Below are 26,760 nucleotides of genomic sequence, written 5' to 3' on the forward strand. Positions count from 1 at the left end.
TCTATTAAATAATCTGAAGGACATGTGATGTAGAAACACCAAGAATACGTGATGATGGTTTTCACATTCTTAGAGTGCTTCATCCACATTAACAGTAGCGCAATGCATCCATATTGATTTTGGAAGAATATTTTTGTATCATGTTAAAAGAACATATACGATAATATCTGTCATGGTAGAATCTTTGTGTGACTACGGTGTTAGTCATTTAGCCAAAAGAAGTATCAAAACACACTTTTAAACAAATACAAAGATGAATTTGAGGATTGTCATTTGGCCACAATATTCATGCTAAGGGGGCGGCACGGCGGTGCAGTGGTCAGCACTGTCGCCTCACAACAAGAAGGTTCCAGGTTTGAGCCCCAGCTCGGGCTCGGGATCTTTCTGTGTGGAGTCTGCATGTTCTCCCTGTTCCTGTGTGGGTTCTCTCTGGTACTCCAGCTTCCTCCCACAGTCCAAAGACATCAAGAGGCGACGAGGCTGATTGATACTCTAAATTGACTGTAGGTGTGACTGTGAGTGTGAATGGTTGTCTGTCTCTATGTGTTGGTCCTGAGATGGTCTGGTGACCTGTCCAGGGTGAACCCTGCCTCTCGCCTCACTAGAAAAAAATGGTAATGGCAACATCAATTTGTATGCTTGCTTGAGGTGGTTTTTGCCTTTTGTCTTTTTTTTTTCACAAAAAAAGCATAAACGTACAAAATGGGACACTCCCAATCAGACTCTGCTCTTGAAGGCTCCTCTTCTACTCATCTTTGCCAATGCCGCCATCTTGTAGTGCAAGGATGTTTTATCTATTTTCTCCAAACCAGATGATGGAAACACTTTATTCCACTTTGCTGGAAATCCACCGAGTTTGTGTCCAGAGTACAAATTGCTTGTTTTGTCCATCGCCAGTCTAAAAAATCAGTAATTTTATGTCATAAATGACTCTGCAACCAACAAATGTTTGATATTTTTGCTCGAAAACCAGACCTGAATCATCAATAATCAAAAACTTGGCTATTTATTTTCTTTCAATTTTCTGACCAATAAATTGCAGCAGTTCTTATTTTTAAATGAATGAGATTGAAAACCGAAACATAACGAGAATCGTTATCATTAACTCAGATAAACGACCACGTATTCCTCTTAGTTGATCAGGTCCTTCTATCAATACCAGCATTATTCTCTGACACTTGCAAATTAACGATGTCATGAGTCAGTTCCGTAGCAAAGGAAGAGATATGGAACACGTTCAAATATTATAGGCTTTATAATCTACAACACCGTATTCACACATGAACATGTCATAATAAAACCTGCCTTTCTCTTTTTTCCACATCGAAAACTGATCAGACGTTGATCAGTACATTGATAAAGAATCCTACCAACAGCAGAATCAGCATTGATGATGGTTTTGATCTTCATCATATTATATTAATTTCCATCAATAGATTGTCATACTTAAGATATGTACTCATGTAAAATATTAAATTTACTTACTGGTTTTTAACAGATATGCAATGATGTTATTATATGTTAATGAAATTATTGACATTTTCTACCGGGGTAGCACGGTGGTGCAGTGGTCAGCACTGTCGCCTCTCAGCAAGAAGGTTCCCGGTTCAAGTCCCGGCTATCTTTCTGTGTGGAGTCTCCATGTTCTCCCTGTTCCTGTGTGGGTTCTCTCTGGTACTCCAGCTTCCTCCCACAGTCCAAAGACATCAAGAGAGGACGAGGCTGATTGATACTCTAAATTGACTGTAGGTGTGGCTGTGAGAGTGAATGGTTGTCTGTCTCTATGTGTTGGCCCTGTGATGGACTGGTGACCTGTCCAGGGTGAACCCTGCCTCTCGCCTGAAGGCAGCTGGGAAAGGCTCCAGCCCCCCCTCGATCCTAAACAGGATAAGCTGTAGAAAATGGATGAATGGATAGACATTTTGCACATACTGATATTGAATCATAAAAATAACGAATTTTAATTTTTTTTAAAGAATTTATCTCCAACCCATTTGTAAAAGCCCATAAGTCATTTATTCAAAGAAAAGATGAGCAAAACTTTGCAGATATAAATATCAGCCATCACACTGATGATGATGTGTTTAAAAATGACCAGTGACCAAGATGACAAGTCAATATTAGCCTGTATACCTCGTGATAATCTTGTGTTATGACAGCCCTAATCCACGTTCCTACGTTCTGTACTCAGATTATCAACCAGAATACTAATGTTCTTTCCAGCTCACACTGAAAGGAGCAGCCCTGAAGAGAGATTGAATTAGGTCAGTTTGACTTGTTGAAAAGCTGCTCATCAAGTGTCAAATGAGGCATCACGCTCATCACTGATTCTACAGAGAGAAACATTCAATTACAATTGAAGCGTTGATTCACATGAACCCACAAGTCAGATCTTCAAGCCCAAACTATATATTTTTCAGAGGATTTCTAGCCACATGTTTGATCATCCCCTATCACTCGTCACGATATTTGGCGTTAATATTTCATATGTTTGCTTGTGTGCAGTGAGTGCCATCGCTGTACAAGACAAGGCCTCGCTTTCAGGATGCACAAAGTGAATAAAACATTAGCATGTGTGAGCTCCCAAAGTGCTCTGAAAATGCATGGATGTGTGGCATTTGGGCCCCAGCCATCAAATTTAAAAAAAGAGAAGAAAAGAAAAAAAAGCAAGACAGTAAATGCCACGGGTGGTGATGCTGTAAAGTTCCCTCTGCAGCATTGTTGTCTTACCCCAGGGGCAGAATGGCTGCACCGCCGCTGTAGTTTTATGGAAGGGGAGGGAGATTTCTGGATTTGAGTTATGGCAGCGTGGCGATCTCAAAGGCATTGTAAATCTAATGGGGAGGGAGTGGGAGCTGTGGAACAAATGGGATCTTTTTCAATCTTAACCGGTTTCTGGTGCAAAGTGATTTAGTGATAACACACGTTGGCGAAGAGTCCAAAACATTAAGAAGTTATAGTGCAGAAGGACGATGTTGACCTTGAATGTACAGCTTCGTCGTTTGCTGATGGATGTTTCTGTGCCTTCAGTAAAAATCCTCTCTTGAAATTCAAGGTCAAAGGTCAGGTTTCAGCTACAGAATTGCTGAAGGGAGTCTTGCAGGGTGCTTGAGCAGGATGAAATCCAGCTTCCACGGGGGCTTGAACCCAGCTTTCCAGAGGCATGATTACGGCCACCCTGCATGTGTAAGGTGAAGATGAAGGAGTGTCGGTTCGCTGAGTGTTGCCGCTGGGCAGCAGTGGAGGGGAGGGATCAGAACCCCGTGGGATGAGCGTGGTACTCGGATCAGCAGATGTGCATCTCTCCAGAGTAGCCACACAAACGCGGCTGATTTCACTGATTAGCAGCTAATCAGTGAAACAAGTGCCTTCACAGTCGTGACTGTAGTGACTGAAGTTATTCACATACACACACACACACACACACACAGCCATAAATATGGAAGTTTGAGAGCTTTTATATGATTCACACCACTTGCTTTTGTGTTTAAAGCAATTAATGTGATATCAAATTGTTTCGTGCGTGATTGCTACTTAAATATCACACAGAGGTATTTTCTACAAAGATGGAAGCAGCCGCTTAATTCCCTTTTGAGCTCAAGTACTTTTGTTTAGTTACTTTCATCAAGGAGGTTATGCTTTCACTGCTGTTTATCTGCCTGAGCACAAAAACCTACCTGACAGACTTTTTTCCTCATAAAACTTGATGCACTCATCAAATTTAGGTGAGCTGGAGGAAGTCTTTTTTCTACTTTTTTCTTATCTTTTTGACATTTTCCATCACACAAATAAATTCTTACACGCTACAACTTACCCTCAACAGACAGGAAGCAGTGCCTTATGGCATTTCGTAACACCTAAATATATCCTATCAAGCGTAAGGACATTCACGATGAAGCCCATTATGTTACGGCTAAAAGACAACTTCAACCACCTACAGGTACTTGATTCCAACAACCTTCATTTGCTCCACAAAAAGCATCGATCGTAGACTTGGCGCTGGTTGAGTGAATAATAGTATGGGGGAGACCAGGGCATGCAAGACTGTGTATGATAGAAAAACTCCATGATACATTCTTAGATTCAAATTGACATTCATTTTTTTTAAAGGCCAATCTGTAATATTGGACTGTATTTTTGCCAGTGCTTGGAGAAGAAACCAAAATATCAAGACCCAACACATTTTTTTTAAAGATAAATTGCTCCACGAATGTTAGAAATAAACTGTATTATTGCAATTTGAAGAGCATTTTATCATTTTATGACACTAATATGATAATATAATAGGTGCAGCATATTCATGCAAATGTAACCTGTCAAACAGAGAAAAATCTCTGTCTAGAATTAAATTGAAACCTCCACATAAGATGAAACACCACATAAGTACTGCACCATAGTCTGATCGGAAAACTCCTTCCATCCATCCATCCATTTTCTACCACTTATCCTGTTGGTGGTTGGGGGGGGGGGGGGGGGCTGGAGGCTATCCTAGCTGCCTTCAGGCAAGAGGCGGGGTTCACCCTTGACGAGTCGTCAGTCCATCGCACGGCCAACACGTTCAGGCATACAATCATTTGTACTCACAGTCACACCTACGGTCAATTTAAAGTATTCAATCAGCCTCAGCTGAAGTACCTGGAGAGAACCCACACAGCCACAGGGAGAACAGGCAAACTCCACACAGAAAGATCCAGTGCCCGAGCCGGGACTCGAACCGACAGTGACGACAGTGCTAACCACTGCACCACTGTGCTGCCCATGATGACTGTTTAATTCTTAAACAGCTTCAGGCATTAGAATATGAAAAACAATAAATCATTCTGAATAAAAGAAACTTATCAAGCCAAATGTTAATTAAACTGATGTAGGCAAAATTATTTTGTTAATCCCTATTTACTGAACCATTAATTGAAAGAGTACATATTTGACAGGTCCACACACACCTCTGTATTTTCATTAATTACAGATTAGAGCTCATATGTCACTGTAGCTCTTTGAGATATATATATATATATATATATATATATATATATATATATATATATATATATATATATATATATATATATATATATATATATATATATATATGAGTACACACATACATCGAGAGAGAGTGAGATCTATATAGATATATTGTTTCTGCATGTTTGTCAGTGATAGTAGCCGGATGAACAACAGGAGTCCTTCCAGCATTCATTCATGTACCCAATCATCCTGCATCATGCTTTATTCATGCATTGCCTAAGCGTGTGTGAGGGGACTAGTTTATCTCTGCAAATTCAATACCAGTTGTCTGCTCTTGTTTTCATTTACATGCACAGAAAAACTAATTTGCATAGAAAGTTTTTTTTCCTCGCCTTGACCACAGGACTAAAGTGAGGAGACAACCATATTTAGTTCTAACTCAGCCTGTGCCGTTTTGCAGTCTGAAGAGACGACTGTAAAGGGACAGCACAGTCACTCACAACTAATCTGAATTGCTCAGATGTTATTTATCCTGTCAGTGTAAAGATCACTATTCATTATCCATTAGCCGCTCTCTAATGAACATGCAGCAGAGACTGTAAACACTGTGCATTCTTTAGCTCAGCAGCTACAGATGGACCAATGATCTACTCGATCAATCAAACAACTCACACACACACACAAATACACTGCGTTGTCGTCCCTTTCTGAAGCAAAAACAAAGAATGTGGCTTTATGTTACGGCCCTCTGCTGTTGTGCTTCATCGGACGTGCTATTGTTCGACCCCCCCCAAACCCCCCACCCCCCAGCATCCTCCTCAAGCAGCGCTATCAACAATGTGAGAGCAAATGGTGCACAGCAGGCGTCGTGTCATTGAGTCTCTGTGAAGAAAGTGTAATTGTTTCAGTAAATATGCACTAACAACAACCTCACAATGGGAGCCAACACGACTACAGCTGTGTATGTATATAACCTGATTGTTGTGGGGTGTAATGAGCTCACTGGACTCGGTGACAACTGAGTGACAGCCTGACATTGCCAGCTGATCTGACTGTTGATCACTCATCTCCTCTCACCCCCTCACAAATGTTTTAGCAGGGGAGAACAACTCAGCTTTGACTAATCTTTAAGTCAACACCTGAAAGTCTCTTCCCAAATGAGCTATATTAAACGTAATGGTGCATTTATGACCTCTCCAAACTGGCACTAGTTAATGGAACACACTACGCTGAAGGCATCTTGTAGGATGCTGCATTATTAGTGCCACAACATCAGAGGAAGTGCTTTTGCAACATTTTTCTGAGCTTTAATTAGGCGGCTTCACAGATATTCATGATTGTCAGTGCAGTCAGGCTTTTCAAAATGGAGTACATGTGGGTGGAGGTTAATAAAGACAGGAGGAGGGAAGTTTTAGCGGAACTTGTGTGTTGCGCTTAATGCAACTATATCATTTCTCCTCCTCACGTAATTCAAATTCAGTGTATCAAACTTCCTCCTACTCTTTAATTTGCAGAAACCCTTATGGACAGTCGGTGGGCTACCACAGAGCTGGCCTGGACCACGTTCCCAGAGAGTGGGGTGAGTTTGCTTTGCATTCCCTTTTTTTTCTTCGAATAACATTTGTTCCATTTGCTAGTTAATGTCCGCCTTGAACCGCACACCTCCCACTGTTTTATATCTTTGTTTTTGCGCTGTATGTTTGCTTTCCTGGATACTAAAAAGCAAATTAGAAACACACCGGGTGACATTATAAGGAAGGAATTAGAGAGTTTCAGTATTTATAAAAAAAAAAAAGTTAAAAGCTCGATGAGTGGTGCAGAATCTGTGCATGTTATACTCTAAACAAACAAATGAGCAAACATGCAGATGAAAACAGATCCAGTCCCCTCAGTGTGTGAGGACTATTAGGTGGGCTGTACCTTGCGTGTCTCCACAGGATAGAGAGTCTGATAATTGAAAGCATGTGCCTGTGTCTTTTATTATATGGGCCCAAGAGCACATTACATGCAGAAATTAAGGTTTTCCATTGATACCTCCTGTAGGAACGGTGAGAAAATAAAACAACATGAATTTGACCCCAGGGCTAACAGCCTGACAGACCTCCCCCACTCCCGGCCAGTGTAATTTGTCTTCGCTACGTGAGTGCAAATTCAGTCAATGGAAATGCTAGGTTTCCATGGTAACGATCTTCGGCAGCCCTGGCTCCCTCCTCTCCCTAAAAGGGGCAGACTCCAAGTGTCCTAGCATCCGTGAAGTCATATGTCAGGAGCGGCGAGACAGCCCCTCTCCTCACGCCTGACAAGCCCATACGTTTGGGGCCGGCAATTATCATATTTGTCAGGTGGTGTGTCAACGTGTTGCTGGTGATTTACGACATCTAGCAATGACTCTTGGGCTCATCATTTGGGAATAAATTGCACAGGAGCTCAGAAACTTGAGATGAGTTATGCATTATTTTTTCTTCCAGTTGAAATAATCAATTTCTGGGAAGCTCATTTGTTATGGAAACGAAGCCAAAGGGGAATTAATGGGGGGAAAAAGATTGACTTCTCACAAAGTTATTTTCTAATGGACTATATATATTGACCAACAAGGTCATTTATCATAGACTGTAATGTTAATTACCACACATACCATAGCATGTGAAGACCAGTGTTACCAAAACATGAAGCTATTAGTAATAGCGACTCGAGTCATCAGTGCCTAACTAGTAGCTGGGTAAATAGTCAATACCAATTCGTCCACTTCCTGAATTATTCTGTTTGCGATATTGATTAAAACCATTTTTGCCAAATGAAAACAATATTTGCGATTACAGAGTGTCAAAAGATACCTAATACCAAAATAAAAAATACCTACTTAGTAGGCTGTAAAACTTCTTTAACTTGAAAAGTGCAAAGAAAAAATCCAATGAGTTAAAAATGAAAACCAATTATTTGTAAAAAAAAAACAAAAACAAAAAAAAACTGGAATATAATTTTTAAATTAATTTAATGATTTATAATTTTTAAATCTGTATCAAACACTATATTTATGGAACAGTATTAACAGAACAGAACAGAATTTGGTTGTTGCCAAGAAAAGTATCAACAGTCGATACAACAAAGTGCAGACAAAAAAAGGTGAAACTTTCTGCACTCTCTAGCTGCATATGTTTGGCACAGGAAAGTTGATATGAAATCCTTCCATCCATCCATTTTCTTCCGTTTATCTGTTAAGGGTTGCGGGGGGGCTGGAGCCTATCCCAGCGGCTTTCAAGCGAGAGGGGCAGGGCCAACACATAGAGACAGACAACCATTCACACTCACAGCCACACCTACAGTCAATTTAGAGTAACAATTAGCCAAGTCTCCTCTTGATGTCTTTGGAGAACAGGGAGAACATGGAGACTCCACACAGAAAGATCCCGTGCCCGAGGAGGGACTTAAACCAGGAACCTTCTTGCTGTGAGGCGACAGTGCTGACCACTGCACCACCGTGCCGCCCTTGATATGATATATTTTGTGTAATTTCAAGTGGAGTGCTGCCATGCTGCAGTCAACCTGACAGTATTGAATTTAGATGGCCTTTTTAATAAATAACTGCCTGTTTGCATTATAGATACACGGGGAATGTTTCAATTGAAAATGCCTGCTTTTATGCTCTCGTCTCTCTTAGTGCAGATAACAAATTTATATGTTATAGAAACCAAATCTCCTCTCAGATTGCACTTTCGCCGCTCCGTCCAGTTATGCATGAACAACATTTACTTTCTATTTTGTGGACTTAAATGTTTGCGATGATGCTATTGAAAAGCAGCGTCGTATTTGTTGCTCACATACGCCTAATGCGTGAAATGTGTTTTAATGCGAAAATGTAGCTATTAATACTGTGTAATGAATGGAATTTTCTGAGTGATTCATGCAATTAGACGCGTTTTAGCTGCCAATTATTCCTCACAGTCCATAAGTAATGTAACAACATAGTGTGTAAGTGTGTGTGTGTGTGTGAGTTTCATCTTCGTGTTTTGTTTATCAGATGTCATTTCACTGCTGCGGATGTCCTCTATGCTTGGGTGGTTTGCATTAGGTTGCTCTTCATTTAACATTACTCAGTACTAATTAACAACATATTAGATAAGTGAGTCTGTGCTGCGGCTCAGTTGTTACAGAATGATTAATAGACCTGTAGTCAAATTCAGAAAAAGCTTTAGATTATCATTTTAAAATATGTTTAATTGTAGTCACATATCGTCTTCATTCGTTGCTTCTGAATTCTGCTGCTGTCATGTCTTCAGCTCTCACACTATCTGTGTTTTCTCCACAGTGGGAGGAAGTTAGCGGCTATGATGACTCCATGAGCCCAATAAGAACCTACCAAGTGTGTAATGTTCGACAGTCCAACCAGAACAACTGGCTTAGGACAGACTTTATCCCCCGCAAAGGTGTGCTGCGTGTCTATGTGGAGCTCAAGTTCTCTGTGCGGGACTGTGCCAGCATCCCCAACATCCCTGGTTCCTGTAAGGAGACTTTCAATCTGTTTTATTATGAGTCAGAGGGAGACACAGCTACAGACGCCAGCCCTCTGTGGAGGGAGAACCCCTATGTGAAGGTGGATACTATCGCCCCGGATGAGAGTTTCTCCCTCCTGGAGACAGGCCGGATCAATACCAAAGTGCGCAGCTTTGGCCCCCTCTCTAAGGCTGGCTTCTACCTGGCGTTCCAGGACCTGGGCGCCTGCATGTCTCTCATCTCCGTCAGAGTTTTCTTCAAGAAGTGCTCCACCACAATTGCCAATTTCGCTGTCTTCCCTGAGACTGCTACAGGGGCAGAAGCCACTTCCCTAGTGATTGCCCCGGGGGCCTGTGTGACTAACGCTATGGAGGTGTCTGTGCCTCTAAAGCTATACTGCAATGGTGACGGCGAGTGGATGGTTCCTGTGGGCTCATGCACCTGTGTTGCTGGCTTTGAACCTTCTGGAGACAGCACTCAGTGCCAGGGTAGGTGTACTTAACGTGAAATTTATGCTTTTATTTAACCAAACCTCCTTTATATTCTCAGTACAAGTCACCTCTGATTGTGCCCTCCTCTCTGCATTTATTGTGTGGCTCCTGAAAGGAGGTGAAGGAGGGTGGAGGAGAGTATGAATTAATGAGGTGTTGCAGAGAGGAGCAGCATACAAATACTGTGAGAGCAGGACAAGTGAGAGAGAAAGATAGCGGGAAGGCACAAAAAAAGAGAGCCAATAGATTTGCGAGAGGAAAATGCAGATAACAGGAGAGAGAAGCGTTTGAAGCCCAGAGAGGAGAGATATTGACAGAGAAAGAGAGGAAGTGTGAATTGCCAAAGATGGGACAGCAGAAGCAGCCAAAAGAGGGTGAGTGAAAAGGGAGGGGGGCTGCTGCAGGAATTTAAAAGACGGCCAAACAAAGCCTTTTCTCACCTGGGCGTGAGAAATGGTGTCGAACATGCACCGGAGAGATCCGTCGTTGCCATTTGGTGGCTCAAGGTTAAAAGCTTGCCGCTGCTGCCTGATAAAAACCTCTCCAGGGCCTCAGCCAGCGGTCGCAATGAGGAAGTGTAATTTCCTCTGCAGCCTGCCGTTAGTTAATCTACAGCAGCTACACTCATTAACACCATTCAGACCAACGTGAGCCAACACTGCCACACGAGCATTAATCACACAGACATTTCATTTCTTACCTCCATCTCACTGCCGCTCACAGCGAATCACTGCATGAGATGGAGAGAAGATGAAGAAAAAGAAGAAGAAGAAGAGAGGGGGAGAACGCAGAAAAATAGGGACAATAGAGGAGAAGCATTCGTGTATCAAATACAGGGAAATCACTGTGCCCTCCAAAAGAGGTTAATGGATTGAAGCCAGGCTGTGGGGTGATTCAGCACCTTCTTGATGGAAGTGAGGAAAATGAAAACAAATAAAAGAAAATAATGATGCGTTGTATAATAGGAGACGAATAAATCAGAGAGGGTGTAGAGCCTTAAGGTCTCGGTGCATCATGAGAGAAACAAAGCACATTTTCATCTTCTTTGGCTTTTTATTGCAGTTTTAGAGCTACAATGTGGGGCCATTAGCTGTGCTGATTTTGTGCCATTGTTGGGAACTAGGGTGGAACTGAAAGTTCAAAGACCACTTAGCCTGACTAGTTAATCACATTCTCTCTCTCTGGCTGGGTTTTATGAGCCCTCATGCTGACAGGACAGATGTTTGCCAGAGACCCCACTTTTACACCACCACTTAGGAATGTGGCAAACAGTAAAATGTGGGGCTCTGGAGGCTGATATATCCCCATCTTTTGCTGCTAATCCCCTTTATCTGAATCCTTCTTTAGTCTAGGCTTATGCTGGCTTATCCTCCCGGCTCAATATCAGCCAGACTTGGAATTCAAATCACTCGGACACATCATCTATGATGACTCTAGTTTGTATATGTTTCTAATAACTTTTCTCAGCTAATTTATGTCTGGGCTGATGTCCGTTGTTTTGAATTGATTTATTGGCTTATCATGGAGCTGCTCTGCATCCATTTGGAGTCCTTGTTTGTATTCAGTAGCACTGTTTAGAGAGCAGTGGAGGGACCTGGCTGATTGATAGGTTTAAGGTATATCCCTTTCTTCAGTGGCATCCCTGTTTGTCTGACAACAGCAGTGTCTCCTGTCAGCAGTCCATCTTCATTGTTCTCCTCTTCAACATAAAACTTCGCTGTCAACACAGCATACTTTTAGGGAGATAAATGTCACCTAGAACAGAGAGTGAAAGAGCGAGAGCAGATACAAATAGAAAGATAATTTATACCAAAGCATTCACCATTTCTCAACTTTTAAGAACGACAACATAAACTCTTACAAGTTTGATGACAGATATGATTGGCGCTTGTCCTTTCCACGTGTGAAAAAAGCATATCATTATCCATCTTTATCTCTCCTCCCTCTCCTCCAGCCTGCATTCCTGGGACTTTCAAATCCAAATTTGGGGAGGGCTCCTGTGCCACCTGCCCTTCGAACAGTCGCACAAGCACCCGAGGAGCCAATATATGTCCTTGCCAGAGTGGTTTCTACCGTTCTGACAGCGACCCCCCTGACTCTGCCTGCACCAGTAAGTCATCCTCCACTGCTCAGACTAAAAAGGCTCAAGTTGTCTCATGCTGAGTGTTTTTTGACAAGTGGAAGGCTCAGGTAATAGATCTGTTCTCTGTGTTGTTTAAAATCTGAAGCTGCATGTCAATATTTTAAATAGAAATAGTGTGTTTTGTGGTAACTAGGCTGGTTCATGTTTGTTCTGCATGGACAGGCCTCTGAGAGAGGTCCTGCTGATGGAGAGCGAGATGTGCTGTCTTGACCGTGTAAAGTCACCCCCTGGGGCCTTTTGCCAAGTTAAATGACACAAGTGGCCCGCAACTCATCACAGGAACACTGTGGACTCTGACATTGACCAGTGTGCACACACATACACACACCCGCACAAGCAGGCAGTGAGTCAAGCACCACCTCCGACTAAACACACAGGCCTGACAGTTCTGTCCCTGCTTGTGCCAGGCAGCCTGTGCTTTGTGTTGGAAGCGGCATGTTGCACAAGCCAGGCTCAGCCAGTCGATGGCCGGCAGCTTGGGCTCAGCGTGTGTTTTAGCTGGGTGTCCAATTAGAAGAGACTCCACTTCGAACTGTCTCTGCCTAATTAGAAAGGACAGGGCGAGTGAAAGTGGCTCAGGGCAAGCTGGCTGATGAGCTGAATTCAGTGGACAGGCAGTTCCAACTGAAAAGGCACCCCCCACCCCCCCCTTCATGTAATAACATGGATAGCGCATTTGCAAAACCAATCTTTGTTGCCTCCCTCTGCGGTTATCATGCTTCACTCAGGTTTCAAACACCCCTCACTCAAAATGCTGTTCTGCTTATTGAAAGGCGGGGGCCCTGAGTTGCTCTGATACGAGAACATGAATTTCTGTCTGAGTGGATTAACCAAGTGTCACAAGTAGCGAGAGTTGTTCTGCATAGAAATGGATGCGGGTCACACTGTAGGGCTGCACAGGACTGTGCTTTGGTATAAGGAGCATTACTTAGTGATGAAGAGTGGAGTTCGGCTTGTGCATAACAAGTTGTATTTATCCTTCTGCTTTTGTATATGTTGATTTATTTATGAGTACCATGAAAAGATTTTCCACTCTTGTGATGTTTTACATGTTTCCTTCTGTTTTTCTTATTTTTATAGATTTTTTTGGGGGTGTGTAGAACATTTTTGTACTTTTATTCATGCAAAAGAACACCATAATAAGTCAAAGCCAGAGCACTTGCCTATTGATGCACATGAAAAATTTAATTTCATTAGATTTTATTTATGTAGCGCAAATTCATAACAGAAGACATTTCAGGGCACTTTACATATAGAGCAGGTCTGGACCGCATTCTTAACCTTGAGAAGAACCAGGCCAGATAGGGATGGCGGCCATCTGCCATAACCGCTTGGAGAGAGAGAGAAGAAGAGGGAAACCAGACAGAGCACAATACCATTTTCACTGTGTAATAGTCATAATAATAAAGTAATAATCATAAGTATAATAGTAGCAAGAGTACCACTATGTCACTACTACTACCAGTAAACAGTAATAATAGTTGTGTGCATCATAAAATATGAAATCTTATTGACGGAGAGGCAGTCTCGTCCTTAAGCAGCATAGCAAGGGGAAGGTTCAAGACTAGCCTGATCCAGCTCTCTATATAAGCGTTTTAAAAAGGAACACTTTGTGGGAAGATGGTTCCACAGGAGAAGGGCCTGATAGGTAAAATCCACTCTTTCTACTTTGGAGACCCTAGGAACACTGGGATCACAGTATTCTAGTGGAGTAATAAGGTATTATGGGCTCTTTGAGAGATGATGCTGCCTATCCTTTGGGCTTTATTTGTGAGGAGAGGGAGTTCAAGTTATTTACTAGATTTTAAAGTGAAGACAATCCAGTGTCAAGATGCTAATACTGACGAGTTAAAGTGTGTCATTAAGGTACATTTGGCTGATTAGGCCTCATAAATATAATTGTTAATCATCTCCATAAAGATGAAAGACTGGGGTGGGGTGTTATGGAGCACATTTAAATTGAATAATATTGGTCCGCGCACCAAACCTTGTGGAACTCCATGACTGACTTTTGTGTGCACTGAACTTTTGTTGTGAACACTCACAAACCCAAACTGATCAACTAATTAGGATTTAAATGTTCCATTGTGTGATAGGACCCGATGGTTTTACTGTCAAATGCAGCACTAAGGTATACAACACTAAGGTATCGCAAAACACGAACAGAGACAATTATTACATTTGAGAGCAAAATGTATCACATCAGTGGTGTCTCAGTGCTATGATACACTCCACATCCTGACTACAAATCAAAAACAGTTATGTCAAACGTTGCTTGGCCACTGTCCTTCTCCAGGATCTTAGACCAGAAAACCAGGCATCCAAATGCAGATTAAAAGCTTTAGATACAGATATGTTAAAGGACTGTGGTAATAATGACAAACTGATGCCTAATAAAGAAGCGCTAACTAATGGTAGAAAGCCCTAAAATAGCCTCATAGCAATGGGGTTGAGGAAAGAGGTTTATTTTGATACGTGTTCAACGTTGAAACAGAAAAAGGTTCAGTGTGTGGTTCATGTAGTGGCTGTCCTTTTTCTACGATCAAAACTACGGATTGATATTTTTTTTCTGAAACCGGGGAGGTTATCCTAAGCCAATATTATCCAACTTCTGTATGTATATGTGTCTTTGCGCAGCCATACCTTCAGCACCTCGCAACGTTATATCCAGCGTAAATGAAACCTCGCTGTCCTTGGAGTGGGAGGAGCCTGACGACACCGGTGGGAGGAGTGACCTCGTTTATAATGTTGTGTGTAAAAAATGCCTGCGAGACCGTAGTCCCTGCACACGATGCGATGACAATGTGGACATTGCTCCCCGGAGACTGGGGCTGAGGCAGAGGAAGGTGGTGGTGAGGAACCTGCAAGCTCATACTCGCTACAGCTTTGAGGTACAGGCTGTCAATGGTGTTTCTGGAAAGAGCCCCACCTCACCCAATTACTCCACAGTCAACATCACCACCAACCAAGCAGGTGAGCAGATCAGTCAGTGACATTGTATGTGTCCACAAACCAAGTTAATTCATAAAGCTTTCCTGATCAATACCACTTAACATCACAATGAAAGAGGCTGGTTAGAGGATCCTGCATTCAGTCAATGTCAATGAGTGTCTCATGATCTCTTAGTATCCACAGCAGCATTAACACCAACAGTAAACATTGTAGTACAAGCTCAGTGGGAGCGACAGATGGAAAATGCTCTCTTGGAGCACTGCTTTTCTGAGCAAGCAGATAAGAAAGCAGAAAGAAAAAGCAGATCAAATGTAAAGTAGACTTTTTATCTCCACCGTCAGCATTCCCCACTCTGTCAACCAACCTCTCACGATTTCTCTCACCTCTCCGTCACCTTTCAACATCTCCCTCTAATATTTGCAGCGTCATCATCCACCAAACTTCTGAGCACCTTTCACAGGCTATAATTACTCTCCCAGTAAACCTGCACTTAATCCACCTTACTGCAGTTTATGGACCCCGCACAATGGCTGTCATTTGAGTCACTTTCAGGCTTCACAAATCAATAAACTGCAAGGTGAAATGCATAGCCGACCGTTTTTTTGAAAACGACTCAGGTTGGATAATTTTGAATAATAATTATCTTACAGTGATGACTTCAAACGAGAAAATCTTGACGACGCAGACAGTGAAATGACAATCCCTCACCTCATAAATGAAGCAACCTTCCAGTGCCTGCCAGTTAATTCAAGCTTGTTCTGATGTTCACCCACAGCCCCTTCTGCAGTGCCAACGGTTCATCTGATGCGCTCCACCTCAGACACTCTGAGTCTGTCGTGGCTGCCCCCCGAGAAACCCAACGGGGTCATTCTCGACTATGAGATAAAATACCACGAGAGGGTAAGATCTCACGTTTTATCCTGATTTATGCCACAGCGCAATCCTTTTCTAATTTGAAAAGCAAAGAAGAAAAACAGAATAATGAATTGCTGCTTGTTGGAGAGTTTTGCTGTTGATGATAGAAATGACTGGTCGGACTCACTAGCTGGTCGAGTATTGAATCATCTGTATTGATCAAAATCCACGCTAATGCCTTGCTCATTGTTTGGCCTTTGATAATACAAAATGGACTTGACTGTATCTATTGGTAGTCATCAGTTGACATTAGCTTCAGGCTAAATATATGTGGTTAGCTTTCTGCATTCTGAAATTAAACAAAAATAGGAGAAAAAAAAACCCACCTTTGTGCTTGAAAGGCAAGTGCTAACTGAAAGATGTATTGCAACACTTTAACGGTTCTTTCTTGTGCTTCAGGGCCAGGCTATGTCCCACACCGTAACATCCCAGCACAGCTCAGCCAAGGTGGAGGGGCTGAGGGCTGCCACGCCTTACGTGGTGCAGGTCAGAGCGCGTACGGTTGCTGGTTATGGCCGCTATAGCAACCCCATGGACTTTAGCACCAGCCTTCACAGTACGAACAACTTCTCTGTTTCTGTTCTTGATGATCTGCTGCTACAGTTTTCTTGATGAGGGTCGAAGCTTAATAGTTTTTATGGCTGCCATTACCCATGCAGTGCGGGACACCCTCTAATCCCTGGAGTAGTGCTTTGGCTCTTATTTAGTCATTATTCCTGTGTGTTATTTGGTCCAGGTGACCCTCAGAAGTCGGTGCAGGACCAGCTGCCTCTCATCATTGGCTCGGCCTCCGCAGGTCTGGTGGTCATTGTTGCCTTGGTGGTAATCGCTGTTGTCTGCCTTAAGTAAGTGTTTGATTTTTATTACAGACGGCCCGAAGTACATGTTTCATTTTGTTAATTAGAGTCTGAACAAAGAGGCTCATTAAATTTTTACATGCTTTCAAAGAGTGTATGCTTACTCTTTACCTTCAAAGGGAAGCTCTGGAAATTAAAAAAAAAAAAATCAAGAGAACTCTGTGCCTTGCTTCCCCAGTATGTGATGGAGTGGAAAAAACCCTAGAATTCTGTACCTGGAAGGGTTCAGGCCCCATGATCTGAATGTGACTTCGTTTATGTGATGCTTGTTTACAGGAAGCAGCGCAGTGGCTCGGAGCTGGAGTACACCGAGAAACTGCAGCAATACAGTGAGTCTGTGTGTTCTGCTTGGGAACCGTCTCCTCCGCGGTTTATTGGTCATGCCAGTACATTTAACCGACTGATTCAATCAATTATTCAATCACCTGACCGAGACAAGAAACCATGTCTGTGGTCACACAGACTACGGGGTCAGAATGGACTTTGTTAACTTCATAAGATATGCTTATAGCTGCCTTTTAAAGTTTTAAATTCAGCATTTAATCAAATCTTCAGGTCTCAAAAGCAGAAGGGGAGAGATCTCTATTTAGTCCTGATGCCCTTGTTTTCACCCTCATTTGACAACCATGACTCGCATAACTGGGAATCTTCACGAGTAGAATTTGAAGACCTAATGACGGTATAACCGAGCTCAGAAAAATTCCATTTGATGCAAGAAATGTTTTGATATTTTAGGAATTATGATATTTGGCTTTCTTGCTGCCATCCCTTCCACATCTCTGTGTTAAATGACGCTACCTTAGCTTAGCTTAGCTTGGTATAAAACTGGAAATAGTGCAAAGTTAGCCTCATTACCAGTCTATTTAAGCCATAAATAGAGAAAACTATAGAGGCTGAGCCAGCAAGGTATCAATCAACAGCAAAGTGTTAATTAGTGAGTTAATTAGTATGCCTGGCTAACCAGTTTAGGCTGTAGCTTTGAAGTGACTGTAGAAATGAATCTTCTCAGCTAACATCTGTCGTTTAAGAGTCACTTTAGTCCAAATAATCACATTACATTTTTGTGAAGTCTTTTATTTGTGCTGAATATTGATATATTTTGATTTCTTGTGTTTTTTTTGTTGTTGATTTCTCCATCTCAGTTTCTCCAGGAGTTAAAGTCTATATTGATCCTTTCACCTATGAGGACCCTAATGATGCCATTCACGAGTTTGCCAAAGAAATTGACATCTCCTGCGTGAAGATTGAAGAAGTCATTGGTGCAGGTAAACAATGCCATTGTTTTTGTTCAAGGTGACAGAGATTGATTACAGTTTATTAATCATTTATTGGAATTGGAGGTAGGTTCAGCGAGACACCCTCTAAGGGAGAAAAGAGTTAGGATTCAGAGTGGGCATGAGAGCTGTGGGTGGGAAAGATTGAACTGAAAATCCCCTCGGTAGGTCTCCTCCCCATAGTCTGTTGTATTTCTCTCCAGCAGCATGTTGTGTTCTAACTTAACCTCAAATGACGGTCTGCTGGTGTTGGTTCAATCTTCCTCCCTCTCTGTGTTTATGTCTCTTTCTCTCTCTCTCCCTTGCAAACATTTGTACTCAGGCACCAAATACAAACCCCCCAAGTTCCTCGCCCGTCCTCTCTCTCCCTACACTGCTCCCAGGCTGCATATTCGATCGATACCGGTCACTCCCTCTCTCCCCAACATCTTTGACCCTTGACCTCCTGCCTGTCTGCCTCCTTTCCTATCATCTTTTTGATCCTTCTCCACAGTTGAAGTCGACCGCCGACTCTCTCAAATGAGCTCATTCACTCCCGAATCCGACCAGTAAACTTCCCTGTCCCTGCACTTTCTCCAACTTCCTGTACCCCCGTCCTCTTTCCTCTGCTCACTCAACCCTTCTCCCCCATCACTCTCACCACCTCCCTTCCTCTGGCCCCCACCCCCTTGTTTTACCCCAGGTGAATTTGGTGAGGTGTGCCGTGGGCGGTTAAAGCAGCCTGGTCGCAGAGAGATGGTGGTGGCAATTAAGACTCTAAAAGCTGGCTACACGGAACGCCAGAGGCGGGACTTCCTTGCTGAGGCCTCCATCATGGGGCAGTTTGACCATCCCAATGTCATCCGACTGGAGGGTGTGCTTACACGAAGCTGTCCCGTTCTCATCATCACCGAATTCATGGAGAACGGAGCACTTGATTCCTTCCTCAGAGTAAGCTTGGTGGGAGGTGCAACACCTCTGACAGAGAAGATTGCTTTCTGTTTGTATCGAAGCTGAGAGGAACACACACGCTGACAGTCACTCATGACACCTCTGGGTTATCGACATGTATTACTCGCCATAAAACACCCTGAGGCACTCACTTGCTGAGTGATAGAGATTAAATGTGCAATATAACAGTTGTCGACAGGCGTTGTCTGCTTGACGTAACTGACTGATGCTGACAGGTTTTCCAATGCTGGAACTCCTGGTGGAGAACTGTTGCACACCAGACCTTTGGATTCAGTGTATTAGTGAGTCTTTGTACGACTCCTGAATATTTTACTGATCAGTTTTCAGTTCATCCCAGCACCACCTACACAATTGCTGAACAAAGGCAGGATGAGAAATGAGGTGTCATATAGTACATTTCCAGCAGCGCGGGGGCTATTACATGTCATTTACATTCAATAAGATGTGTTTTCCTGCATGGTTGCACTGTGAAGAGGTGTAGTTACTGGAGCTGTTTGGCTGGATGAATGTGCTTATTGTAATGCTTTTGGTGAGTCAATGCAATTTTGTCAAATTGACATGAAATTATTCTTTTCTGTCTATTATGGCATACATATCTGCTCTGCAATCACTTGCCTCCCTTGACAAATATTCAGAAACCAAAAACAGAGGATTGCGTATTTTTGATTATTTGGTTTCATGTCGCCACCCACGACTTCTGCATTCCTTCTGCGAAATTCCTGTTCAGTTGTCTTCCTATTCTTTCATTATTTAGAAACAGTGCATCTTGTCTTACATACAGTGTGTAATGTGTTGTTCTGTCCCAGGCAGAGTAAATGCTAACATGTTGCATCATTAGCAATAGCTTTACAAACACTCCCATTGGTTTCCTGTTCAATTCTCCGTCTTATCGCTCCTCTTATCCTACAAATTAGCTTAGCACACCACCAAACCAACATTTAGCAGTGAAAACTAAAACGGTTATCATCAGTTTTTAGGCTATATGACTAATTAACTGTGGTATAGTGTGCTCATAGCTCCCCAAACTCCCAGCTAACACGCTATCATCTGCATTTTTCGTTCATATGCCCGTTAATTCTTTTAAATGATGTGGCTGATTCGCTGCTGCACGTTAAATGGCATGTAAACATATCAACAGATGTCCCTTTAAATTCCGGTGTGGTCATAGCACTTCAAAATCCCTGTTTTACATCATCTGCAAGCGCTTCGTTTGTTTACTTCCTGACTTATTGCCAGCAGGTGTAGCAGTGCTGGCAGCCTCCCAAAACACCCTTTGGCCAGCCACTGCAATGACAGATTATACAATGGGATTATAGTTGTCTTTTAGATATCATATTGACAACAATGCAACCATAGCACATATGCAAACCTTGCTAATAAAGGGGAGTGTTATGAGGCGCACACCTTCGAGGTGACTGGTGACATCAAAATTCAAACTGGGATAATCACAAAGACCGAAAATTTGGGCGATGCGATAATAAATATAAGTTTGACTCTCAAAGCAAGATGTCATCATTCATAGATTTTACATTTCTTCAACGAGGGACAAGTAGAAAATGGCAAGAAATTTTAAGTCAAACGCGAATAACTAATCCAACAGCTTTGTTTACTGCTTTAATTTTTTTATTATTTGGAGGGGATCTTTACCATAATGACTTAAGAATTTAGTTTTATTTGAGTCATTTGGGTTTTGATGATGGGTCTGACAAAAAAAAAAAAAAAAAAAGCAATTTCAAGATATTTGAAGGCATTGTACCAGGCATTTTTACAGAACAATAAATTCATCGATTTGAAAAGGACAACAACAAAACTGTGGTTGATATTGTGATTTAAGATAATTGGATAATAATTTGTCCACTATGGTCACATTTTTAACATTAAACTTTAGTATTTTTAGTGTTACTACAAACTCTCTGTTGGCTGTCAAATTTTTTTCAGCAATTAAAAAAAAAAAAAAAAAATCAGAGTAGGAATTGATGATGAAAGTATTTGTGTCCAGCCTGGGCTTCCCCTCCATCTCACTCGCTCCTTCCAGACAGCTGTTCTACAAATAATGCAGAAAACAACATCCCGGGGCCGCCTGAATTGTTCTCATCCCCGTCACACTGCCTGTGACTCAGTGCAACCCAGACCTCAGGTCTAATGAGGAGATGATAGAGTTAACTCATTCAAATGTGTGTAAAAAAAAAAAAAAAAAAAAAAGAAATCCATGCGTGTCACACACATGGGAGCATGTACTTCAAGGCCCTGCAGACGTGAACACACACACGACATATGCAGATGTGGACAAATTACAGACATGCAGAAACACACAGCATGAACTCAGCTTGGCTCTGAAGGCCTGATATGAATCATGGCTGTTTAAACATCCATCCATCCTGGCTTCCTTTGCTGCCAGAATTCACTGCGGCATGCAGACTACAAAGCAGAGTGTTTATGCTTTTGTCATGTCACATCTTGTGTTCTTTGCTATTGTGGAGTCAAAGAACGGATTGATTTTTTCTTCTTCTCCAAGTTCCATCATGTTTAGCATTCAGGTCTCTAAAGAAAAGCCTCAGTGTTTCAGCTTCGCAGGAGTGCTCTTTTTTTCGTCAGTTAATTTTATATTGACATTCCATTTACTATTTTTAGTTTTACAGTTAAGTGCTGAAGAGGGCTGATTTATTATAATCTTGAGTTTGTCCGACTGTTGTGAGCTTCATAGATGTGGAGAACTGTATATAAAAGCCCTCAGATTGTCTTCATGCTTCAAATTTCAGATTTGTTTCAGGCTCCTCACATAAAAGAGCAGATTCTGCAAATTAAATGGGAAATGGGAAAATTAACTTTGCGCAACATGTCGTTCTAATTCAGCCAATGGACCAAAATGCAAACAAAGGTCTTTGCCTGAAGACTTCACGTTCTGCGCACAGCCAGTACCTGCAACTAGTTTGTCAGAATGAAAAATCCCCACCAGTTTAGATTTCAGTGGTGCAGACACTCTTCATTTTTGTCTGGCTTCAATATTGAGCATTCTTGGCTTTAGTACGACAGTAAAGAGTCAAATTAATCAGCTAATTGGACAGGATTTTAAAAAGGTCAGCTGTCAGCGACTGTCAAGAGCAGCCATGAACCGCCTTGACAGATGTCATGTTTATGAGGCTTCAGTGATTGATTGGCTGTCTCTGGCATCCCCTCCCTCATCTCTTAAACACTTTCTTTCTCTTTCTTCAAATTTCAGCACCCTTTTTTTGATCATTTTGTTCACTAAATACTGTCTCCTCTTCTCTCAACCTCCCCCATTCTGCTCTTGCTGTGTCTTTATAGCTGAACGACGGACGTTTCACGATGACACAGCTGGTCGGGATGCTGCGCGGCATCGCAGCCGGGATGAAGTACCTTTCAGACATGAACTATGTTCACAGAGACCTTGCCGCCCGGAATATCCTGGTCAACAGCAACTTGGTCTGCAAGGTCTCAGACTTTGGTCTGTCACGCTTTCTGGATGACACTTCAGCTGACCCCACTTACACAAGCTCCTTGGTCAGTATTAATGTGTGTGTGTGTGTGTGTGTGTGTGTGTGTGTGTGTGTGTGTGTGTGTGTGTGCGCGTGACCCCTTTGTTTGCAGATGCTGTGCATGTTTAATTGAGTTAATTTGATCCACTTCACTTGTTTCACATGTGCTTGGGATGCTTATGTGACTGTGCCTTGTGTGCCAATATTTGTGTTAGTGTGCAAGACAGTCTGTGAAATCTGCATTAGCTTGTGTTTATGTGTGTGTGTGTGTGTGTGTGTGTGTGTGTGTGTGTGTGTCCACATGCTGTCTGCCAACATAACTGTAGCATCTCCCAGCATATTCATACCATCCCCCTCTATACGTGTGTGAGCAGGGAGGGAAGATTCCCATACGGTGGACGGCGCCCGAGGCCATCGCCTTCAGGAAGTTCACCTCAGCCAGTGACGTGTGGAGTTACGGCATCGTTATGTGGGAGGTGGTGTCGTATGGAGAGAGGCCATACTGGGATATGAGTAACCAGGATGTGAGTTGACATGTTGCATATCGATAGACCAAAGGCACATGCAGGGAGTTGTACGTCTAAGTTTAGTGCTTGCTGGGAGTTTCAGTGCGGCCGTTTGATTTCCAGCATCCCACCGGACCACGGCCTGTTCTGCTGTATTTATCTCCTCTCCGCAGATGCTGGTGCAGCTGTGTGCCTGTGTTTTACTTTTCACCACCTTATTTACAACCTTAGCCGGCCCACCTCCTACAAATCCATACAGCAAAGCTCTCATCTGACACACACACAGACATACACTCAAAGGCATACTTTTTTAGGGCTGTTGTTAAGCTATCTGCACCAAACATACGCGATTGCTGCAGCAGCGAGTTTGCAGCAAAGAAAAAGAAAACTGCTCTTTTCTGAGAAAAGCACTGTACACACCTTCCCTTAACTCTCTGAGGAGTACCTGCTCTGTATTGTGCTTCAAACAGAGACTTATAATGCTGATAGCAATAAAGCAACAAATGAAAAATGCCTGTAATGTATGTATAACTTTCATAACAAAACCCACATGCAGTAATGAAAGTATCAAAGTAGAGGCCCAGTATTGTTCCCGCTAGCCTTTGTGCTACAGTCGCCGCTCAATAAGCAACAGAGTCAACAAACACAAGCTATAAACAGAGGTGCTTGCAGACGAGAAGCACGACATAAAAAAAAATCAAAGGAGAAGCAGCAGGAGAAGAGGAGTGCAGCAGAAAAATGCTTTGTTTTTCCCAAATGGCAATTTTTTATTGTTGCGGGGAGTTAAAACCCACACAGGTCTTATGGAAGGAGATGCCTGAGCAAAAACCCAAAGAATGAGGGAACGTGTTCAACCTCCACTTATTGTGTCTCCTATCAATCACTTGAGAATGTTGTTTTTCTAGTCTTGAAAAGATACTAAAAAGAAGATTGTAATATGTGACAGCATGAGCAAGGAAACTGTCTCATGTAGGATATAATACAGTGTGTGCGGAGTGATTTTCCACCACACTAACAAAGGATCGACACAAAATAAATAAAGCCTGATTCTGCCTGTATGGATTATGTTGTGGGTTGATACTTTGTATAAGAAATGAGGCTGACTATGAATTTGATGTGGATGGAGCTGTAGTTGCTCTTTCGTACTCATTAGGTTATCGCTCTTTACGATGAATTGACTCTTTAAACGTTACCATACTTTACCTCACGCCAAACCTAAAGTGGAGAAGTTTACCTTTGTCAGTATAAAAAAAATAAGATTTAAAAGGTCATTTATTTGACAGATATTCCCACTATTCTGATTTCATTATAAAATTGATCATTTTTATTTCAAAATTATGACTTGACAATTGCACTTAATATCTTATTCTGAGTTTTTGCTTTTTCTTGATTTTGACTTAAGAATTAACTGGAAAAATTGCATTACTGAGGCTAAGTTTTAATCTGTCTGTGATCCTCTACTGGCAGGAATGGTTTCCATATCAAAGTTACTGGGAATTCCATGTTTTCAATCCTGGTTTTCTGTCATTCAGGTGATGACAGCAGTAGAGCAGGACTATCGGCTGCCCCCACCTATGGACTGTCCCATGGTGCTGCACCAGCTGATGCTAGAGTGCTGGATGAAAGAAAGAAACCTAAGGCCCAAGTTTTCACGCATCGTCAGCACCCTGGACAAGCTGCTCCGCAATGCCGCCAGCCTCAAGGTGGTGACCAGCACCTATTCAGGGTGAGTTGATAGCCAGCAGCTGCCTTGAAACCTGAAACCAGTGGAGCAGTTTTAACTCCATCCATCCATTCATCCATTTTCTACTGCTTATCCTGTTTAGGGTTGTGGGGGTCTGGAGCCTATCCCTGCTGCCACACATAGAGACAGACAACCATTCGCTCTCACAGTCACACCTACGGTCAATTTAGAGTATCAATTAGTCTCGTCCTCATTTGCATTCTTTGGACTGTGGGAGGAAGCTGGAGTACCAGAGAGAACCCACGCAGGAACAGGGAGAACATGCAGACTCCACACAGACCCTGAGAACCTTTTTTTTCCACAAAGAATTCTGCTGTTCCCACCATTGCAAGTTTGTGTTAGGACTTACTGTCTATGAGGTCTGTGCCAAATAATTAGGGTGCAACATTAGATTGCAAAATCTGGACATTTTTAGAGGAACCTACATTAAAAGAAGTGTGTTTTCAGCTGTTCTACCAGCAGTCAACTTTAAATACAGACACTTAAAATAGACCTTCTTTAGCGTTTGAAAACAAATGAGCATTGGATCTGTAATCAAGATTTGTACCAGTTCAAAATGATCTTTGGATGCAAGAGAACACAGAAAGTGGGCGTGGTTAAACTGGAGGTTCCCTTTAATGCGGCAAATGCACTCTTATACCTAATATTCATTAATGGTACAATTAGCAGGTGTAACTGATCCAATTAATTACTGTCCTGTTCTATTTAGTTTCACAGCCGGTCTGATTGGTCCCCATATAAGATGGGGCCCGCCTAACTGGACCAAGGCCATACTTTAAGTTATTAATTACACCTGTGTTTACCATGACCTGTTCAAATGGCTGCTGTGAAAAGGGCCTATAGTGATGCTTTCATGATGTAGACCAGAAGAGCCCAGACGTTTTCATTTGGAGGGCCCAAACTCAAACTAAAGGGTGTTGGGCAAATAGAGAACACATATTTTTCTGTTCAAATGTCTTTTTTCTCTGCTTCTTCAGTTTTTTCTTGTTTCAATCAACCCAACTGATGCCCTGCACACATTTAGATTTTATTCGGATCCTAGTTGATTAAAGAACATTTTTACCTCATTAAAAACAGCATAAAACGTAATTTATCCTTTTCTTCTTCTTCTTCTTCTTCTTCTTCTTATTATTTGGGCCTGAGCCAGAAGGTACTTCATTATTATTATTATTATTATTGTTGTTGTTGTTGTTGTTGTTGAGGGGCAGCAGCACTAACCCTCAGAGTTAGAGTGGCCATCTAGCAGCTGAAGGGTCGCTGGTTCGATCCTCACTTGCCCCGGTGACCATGTTGAAGTATCAAGATACTGAACCTCTAATTGCTCTTGATGGCCCTGCGATGGACTGGCGCTCCATCCAGGGTGAACGCCGCCCCTCACCCAATGTCAGCTGGGATAGGCTCCAGCCCCCCGAGCCTTAACAGATAAGCAGTACAGAAAATGGATGGATGGATGGATTATTAGTAGTACTTAGAGCAGTAGAAGTAGTAGTAGTTATAGCAGTAGTATGAGTCGTATGTTTTGTATTTTGCGCTTGCAGTTGGTCAAAGTTGCCTCCGAACCCCACACACCCACCCTGATATGGATTCTTTTCATGACACAGCAGGGCAAACACAGATGTGACCAATAAATTGATGATCTCTTTCTAGTTATTATGTCACATCAATTCCAGTGCACAATACCAGAGACACAACTATTGTTATAAAGTGTTTGTCTTGTAATGACGCGTCAGAATTAAAGGGCCTATTGGTGTCATTTTGCATAGAATAATTTTTTTGTAACATTGTAATTGTAATTCTCCTCTTCCTCAGTATTAGCATCTCCTTTACTGATTGCCAGGAATGGTGAGCCCTCTGCCTGGTTTACAGAATCTTTTTGTTTGGCCATTAACCGTGATGTGATTTGACGGAGCAGAGACATCTTTTTCCAAATAATATTAGCAAGTAGGGGAATTGAAAATGTATCTGTGTCTA

The 26,760-nt window shown here is 42.3% G+C and overlaps 1 protein-coding gene across 1 annotated transcript in view; it reads left to right on the top strand.

Annotated features, from left to right (window-relative positions):
* ephb3a (eph receptor B3a) overlaps nucleotides 1–26,760 on the top strand; it is a 32,174-nt gene that overhangs the window by 1,918 nt on the left and 3,496 nt on the right. Inside the window, exons 2-14 of the mRNA XM_086203208.1 lie at nucleotides 6,483–6,547; nucleotides 9,275–9,947; nucleotides 11,905–12,060; nucleotides 14,731–15,066; nucleotides 15,821–15,945; nucleotides 16,360–16,516; nucleotides 16,697–16,805; nucleotides 17,094–17,146; nucleotides 17,960–18,082; nucleotides 18,774–19,021; nucleotides 22,349–22,564; nucleotides 22,914–23,063; nucleotides 24,578–24,771. Of these exons, the coding sequence (XP_086059334.1) occupies nucleotides 6,483–6,547; nucleotides 9,275–9,947; nucleotides 11,905–12,060; nucleotides 14,731–15,066; nucleotides 15,821–15,945; nucleotides 16,360–16,516; nucleotides 16,697–16,805; nucleotides 17,094–17,146; nucleotides 17,960–18,082; nucleotides 18,774–19,021; nucleotides 22,349–22,564; nucleotides 22,914–23,063; nucleotides 24,578–24,771 (2,605 nt within the window). The remainder of the gene's footprint in view (nucleotides 1–6,482; nucleotides 6,548–9,274; nucleotides 9,948–11,904; nucleotides 12,061–14,730; nucleotides 15,067–15,820; nucleotides 15,946–16,359; nucleotides 16,517–16,696; nucleotides 16,806–17,093; nucleotides 17,147–17,959; nucleotides 18,083–18,773; nucleotides 19,022–22,348; nucleotides 22,565–22,913; nucleotides 23,064–24,577; nucleotides 24,772–26,760) is intronic.

The sequence above is a fragment of the Aulostomus chinensis genome, chromosome 5 (assembly GCF_037954235.1).
Source record: "Aulostomus chinensis isolate RoL2024-O1b breed Wild chromosome 5, RoL_Achi_v1.0, whole genome shotgun sequence".
In the NCBI taxonomy this organism is placed as follows: domain Eukaryota; kingdom Metazoa; phylum Chordata; class Actinopteri; order Syngnathiformes; family Aulostomidae; genus Aulostomus; species Aulostomus chinensis.